Source organism: Zea mays, chromosome 5, assembly GCF_902167145.1.
Source record: "Zea mays cultivar B73 chromosome 5, Zm-B73-REFERENCE-NAM-5.0, whole genome shotgun sequence".
NCBI classification, from domain to species: Eukaryota; Viridiplantae; Streptophyta; class Magnoliopsida; order Poales; family Poaceae; genus Zea; species Zea mays.
The window spans coordinates 15,209,022-15,214,853 of NC_050100.1; the positions used below are offsets into that span (position 1 = coordinate 15,209,022).

Below are 5,832 nucleotides of genomic sequence, written 5' to 3' on the forward strand. Positions count from 1 at the left end.
CGCAAAAGCACATAAGTTCTTTTCATAGGAACCATAAGAGAAAGAGAGTGTCTTATTTCCTCCAAAATGAAGAGGTGAATTCCCATATCATGCAAAAATGAAATGAACATATCCAATGAACATTAAGGATAATTAAGTCCATTAGGCGAGTTCATCAAACTCTATTAAATAATTATCCTCCAAATGGCTTAACCATTTTTGTCTGTTGTTGCAACTTTGCTGTAAAATATATCATATCTTTATATGATGGAGAATTCCAGGTATCACATAAAGTGTATCAAATATTTTTGAAAATTGGTGTACACAATGTAGATAATCTCCATGTAATGAAACAATAGAGTAGATCTCCCAGTAGTGGGCAAAACTTTTGCTGCCTGAAAGCATGGTCTCTGGGCTGATATATTCTAGGAACATACCGCAGCCAATGCTTAGGACTCCACTACCCTGTGCATGACCAAAATTTCAAAAATAAAATGGAAATTACCATAAAGGTGAATAACAACATCACATCTCCAACATATCTACTTGGAAGAACACATAGGTAATCATCATAACCATATGATGTAGACCTTTTACTGATGGGCAAATAACATTTTGCTGTCTAAAAGCTTGGTCTCTGGGCAAATAAATTCCAAGAACTTATTGCAGCCAAAGCTTAGATCTCCATCATGTGTTGAATAATCCTAAGTTCAAGATATGTGTCATATTTTACAAGAATTCATCGTTTAATTAAGTAGAACTTAATTAAAAGAATTCTTTTAGCAGTCACCATGACTGCAGCGTCCAACCTGGCTCCATAGCCCGCGACGCCTGCTTGGTCCGTGATCTTTTTGGGTTAGCACGTATAGGTAATCATCTCGAAAGATGTAGACCTTATAGTGATAGGCATTTCAAATGCGGCCTAAAGCACGATCTCTGGGCTACTAAATTCTATAAAGAATTTAGCGCAGCCTGTGCTTAGGACTCCATCACCCTATGCTTTTATCCCAAAAAATGCAACCTTATTTTGCATGAAGACCATTAAGTATTGACTTATTAATGTGTTATGTTTCCATGCAAACATAAAAGAACGCAAAAACAGAAACAAGCCGAAAATATGTGAATTATAAATATAAATAAAATATAATTCACAAACAGTTCTGCATTTTTCATATTAAAAATAGACTAATATGTACAATTACATATCTCATCAAGAAGTCTAAATATTCAAATTTAGATTCTCAACACTGAGCAAAAGTAATTGAGTAGAAAATAAATAAAAATAAAAATAGCAGGGCGCTTGTGGCCCATCTATGGCTGAAACCGACCCATGAACTGTCATATAAAACCAACAGTTAGGGTTAGCAAACCCTAACCGGCTTCCTCTTCACAGGCGGCGGCGGCCAGTCGGCTCAGCGGCGCGGGCAATGGCTGCCCGGGCGTGCAGGTCCTCGCGGCGCGTGGGCGCGGGCACTTGGCACAGCAGCCCGACGCGCTACTGGGCCTGGCGGGCGCGCAGCCCCGACCGGTGGGCACCGGCGCGGCCCCAGCGGCTCGGTCAGGGCGCTGCTGCCCTGCGTGAGCGCGCGGCGGCACGCGGCCCCCCATGCGGCCTCTCGGCGGCTCGACGCGTCGCGGCGGCCCGGCGCACGAGGGCGAGCGTGGCCTTAGCGGCGTGGCCCCCAGCCCCGGCGGCTCGTGCGGACGCGGCCTCTCGGCGGCGCGTCGGCAGCGGTCCCGACGCGCGGGCCCGTGGCAGCGCGGTGAGGCGGATCTGGCTGCAATCGCGGTCAAGGCGCGGGAGCGGCGGCCCGACCTAGGCTCCCGGCGCGCGAGCGCGGCGGCCTGGCCAAGTCACGGGCGCGGGCCTTGCCCCGGCGGCTCCCCATCCTGGCGCGCAAGCCCGGCGTGGGCGTGGCCCTCTGGCGGCACGGGGACGCGGCCCCGGCCTCGGCGCGCGGCCAGCCGCAGTGAGGCGTGCTCGGCATGGCGGCCCGGGCGTGGTGGCCCTGGTTCGCTGTCCTGCGGCGGCGCGGGCGGCCACCAGCGCGGATCAAGCGTGGTCAAGCATCGGCGCAATCCCTGCGCGAGCGTGACCGATTGATTATACGCAGCCACGATATGCACGGTCGACAACAGTAAGAAGATGGCCCAGATCACTGCAGTTGCAAAATAGAACATATCGATATGAAGTGTCGCTTGGAGAACAAATGATCCTTACTAGAACATGACGAAGGGCATTTTTGTTTGATCCAACGAGCAACGGACATCATCTTACCGATGTCTACGACTCATTTTATCTCTCGCAGAAATCTTTTTCTCTGATCTCACAAGCAGTGCTGATAACGTTTTATAGTATACTCAGTGATAAATGAGAATTGAGAGAGACAAATGACAGTAGTAGATCTTTATTGCAGAGAATCTGGTTTATATACATGTGGATACAGTGTCTCCCAAGGGGTGTGTCCCTTGGGAGAAAACTGTCAGGGGAGAGGGTTGATCACATGACAATATTTTGTAACAGTCCCCACTATCACGAGAGTCTGGGAGTCTCACACTCACACCCCAATTGTGTTGTGTCTGCGCATCAACACGTCCATCCTTTATCCTTATATAACCTTTCGCAAGGAAAAACACTACGTCGATCCTCAGTTCCAGCTTCCCTTCCAACTTCCAAAGCATCATCTGCATGCATGCATGGCAGCAAGGCGCGCGCGTCCACGAGCCCATCGTAGTTGCATTGCAGGCATCTGCACCGCGCGCATGCATGCACGGAATAAATACTGACGCTGTCCCCCTATATCGTACTCCAGTAGGGAAGAATAATATGTGGTATTAATTCTGAGTTTCTGGCCAGTGTTTTAAATAGCGGCCTAATTTTCCTGCATCTCAATGTCAACCTGTCATATCAATCCCACGTATGTAGTATCATTTAAAAAAACAACAGTACGGAGTATACTGTACAATATTCCAGGAGTAACATCTGACGTTGACGTACACATCGTTTTGGCCTGCGCTGTTTGTATACCATCATTACACCAAAATCATACACTTACTACGGTTTTTTAACTCCCTACAGCTTTTATAATAAACCGTAGAAAATAAATAACTTCCGAGAGGCAACTGGTAGCTCTAGGAAATAAACATAACTTACTACGGTATTTTATAAAAGCTGTCGGAAGTTAAAAACCGTAGGAAGTTAGATAACTTCCTACGGCCTCCTCTAGTAAGTTAGGTTTCAGCTCTTGACCAGTCAAACAAAAAGCTAACTTCCTACGACTGGCTCTAGAAAGTTAGTTGCCCAGCTAACTTCCTACGACCTCCTCTAGGAAGTTAGGTTTCAGCTGTTGACCAGTCAAACGAAAAGCTAACTTCCTACAGCCTCCTCTAGGAAGTTATGTTTTTTATTTTAAAACCCTCCTCAACCTTATCTCTTCTCTCACCTTTCACAACATGTCTCTCTCGTGTCTGTCTCCTGGAGCCGCCCGCCGCTAGCCGCCCCCGCCACGTCACGGCCGCCCCCGCCCGCCCCCGGCCCCGACCCCGTCCGCCGCGGCCGCCCCCGGCCTCGTTCTCCTCCTCGCAACTCTCTTGTCCATACATCGTAGCCGCCGCCTGTCTCTCACCGCCGACATCCCGACAGCTCTCAGCCCAGATCGAGCTTCCCCGTTCCCAAATCGGGTCCTGGTTGGGCTCCCGCCACCGCCTCCCTACACCAGGTGCCAAGGCCTTCGCCGACCACTTCGCCGGCGAAGAGCGCCCAACAGGTATTCCCAATCTCACCCCCTTCTGTTCCCTGTTAGCTATGCGAAACCGAGTTCGCCAACTACCTCAATCTATATGGCTATTCGATTCCTAGTAACTTTTTGCAAAAGCCATCGGTGTGCATGTACACCCGTCCCTCTACTAATCCGCCCGTGTTCTGTCTCGACCTCGCCGCTGGTAATTTGCTTACATGTAATTGCAAAGATGAATGTAGCGGTGCCACCACAATCTCCACATCTTCGTCTATATGACTGCGCCAAGAGTGCCATCATCAAAATTTTTGCCTTTCCTTATGCTACGGTCTGCTATATGCTCCTCTCTTTTATGATCTTCAGTTCATTCCAAATTAGCGAGAAACTCCAGAGCAAAATCCTGAAAGTAATTTTACATTTATTGGTTGCCAAATGCCTAAGGTATGTGACCTGTATTGCGATAGTGGAATGGATACAGACAAGTGGTGTGATGCCCAGGTTGGCCACTACATAGGCATCGGTAGGCTGCCTTTCACTAGCCTCAGCCCTCTATGGTCTCTTGGTTACACTCTCAACAAATTAATTTGATTATTTCTATAACAGATGCCTCTGCATCGGGTGTCAACTATGCCCGTGAGCTATGGGAGAACAGGAGGAAACCTTTCACTGCTGAATTCATCGAGTTGGATCCTTCTGATGTAGACTCTCCCTCTATGCCTTCCAACGCAAACAAATGCGCTAAGGCGCTAGCACGCAGTCTTTCAAGCTGACAATTGGTGTGCGTTACAATTTCATGGCAGGATGGTTTTGAAGCTCAAGTGCAGGAAAAGGGCATCCAAGCAGATATGGTTTGTTGTATGCAGCACTTGCAGGCGAGTTGGTTGTTCTCTAGAACTGTAGAATATGATATGCTTGTGAGCTTTGCTAATCTTTATATTTAATACTTTTCGAAAGATAGTCATGCTTTGAGAATGAAGAACGGGCAAAGAAGCTTCTGAACAATGTATCATCACTTCCCAAACCTGGAGGCTACTTCTTTGGCATAACTCCAGATTCATCTACAATATGGTATACTCACCACAATACTGCATGAATTTCGTTCTTATGTCCTAACGTCTTCTCTTTTTCTCCAAAAGAAATTATCTTCTAAGTTTTTGTGGCTATTCGCCAACCAAGTAAATTATATAGGCTAGCATTTATTCTTCATTGCAAGTAAACTTTAAATTCTCCAGTACAAATTTAGTGTGCAATGTGCTTGACCAAACAATGTTCTTTGGGGGTGCTGCGGATAAGTGGCTGCAGCGTCAGCAGCCACACCAGTAACCAGCAGTGGCTGCAACCAAGCGTAGCACCAGGGACAGACGACTGCTCTTTTTGCTTGCGCTGCATGGGCTGCTGAACAACTGGGCTTTACGGTTGCAGACCAGGTAGCGGCTTAAATCTTTCTAAGTTGGTTGTTTTTTATTCTGTAGGACAAAATATCAAAAGAATGTTGAGGCTGCACATAATAAGGGTTTGAAGACTGTTCCAAATAGCATTCGCTCAGAGAACTATACCATTACCTTTGAAGTCGAGGAAGAGAAGTATGAGTTGAAATTGTATACTAAATACACCTAGAAACTTTTGTTACACTGACTTCCTGACCATGTATGAGATATTGTCTCTTATTAGTACTAGATGATGAGATGTGTCTTTTTATGACTATGGATGAGACTTTTGTGATGTAATTGATGAGACTATGGATGAGACTAATTTTATGATGTAATTAATGAGACTATGGATTTAAATATTGTTATGTGATTGTGTGTGAGATGTTTTATGTGAAAATATGTTGTGCTATATAGCTGTTGATATATTTGTTATATTATGGAATATGGTGTAAAATAAAAATAAACAGCATTTGTAATGCTGGTCAAATTAACTTCCTAGAGGATTATTAAGCCGTAGGAAGTTAGCCAGCTAACTTCCTAGGGGCTACGGTCAGCCGTAGGAAGTTAGTCAACTGACGGTGCTGACGGCGTGAAGCTACTAACTTCCGAGAGGCTTTGTTGGCTGTAGGAAGTTAGCTAACTTCCTAGAGGGCTCTAGGAAGTTAAGCTAACTTCCGACAAAAAAT

At 46.3% G+C, this 5,832-nt stretch overlaps 1 protein-coding gene across 1 annotated transcript; it reads left to right on the forward strand.

The window, feature by feature from the left end:
• Nucleotides 1-3,493: 3,493 nt before the first annotated feature.
• On the forward strand, nt 3,494-5,443 carry LOC103628030 (mRNA cap guanine-N7 methyltransferase 2). The gene is made up of 7 exons (XM_008648318.2): nt 3,494-3,746; nt 3,959-4,044; nt 4,158-4,236; nt 4,320-4,414; nt 4,517-4,588; nt 4,675-4,784; nt 5,189-5,443. The coding sequence occupies exons 3-7, from the start codon at nt 4,185-4,187 to the stop codon at nt 5,331-5,333; spliced, it is 474 nt and encodes a 157-aa protein (XP_008646540.2). The 5' UTR covers nt 3,494-3,746; nt 3,959-4,044; nt 4,158-4,184; the 3' UTR covers nt 5,334-5,443.
• Nucleotides 5,444-5,832: the final 389 nt, after the last annotated feature.

What these genes read in the sequence shown, in the direction of transcription:
- LOC103628030 (XM_008648318.2), top strand. Translation starts at nt 4,185, where the DNA reads ATGGATACAGACAAGTGGTGTGATGCCCAGGTTGGCCACTACATAGGC. An exon ending in TGGCCACTACATAGGCATCG is followed by an intron (nt 4,237 to 4,319) that starts GTAGGCTGCCTT and finishes TTTCTATAACAG; the next exon opens with ATGCCTCTGCATCGGGTGTC. An exon ending in CCAGATTCATCTACAATATG is followed by an intron (nt 4,785 to 5,188) that starts GTATACTCACCA and finishes TTTATTCTGTAG; the next exon opens with GACAAAATATCAAAAGAATG.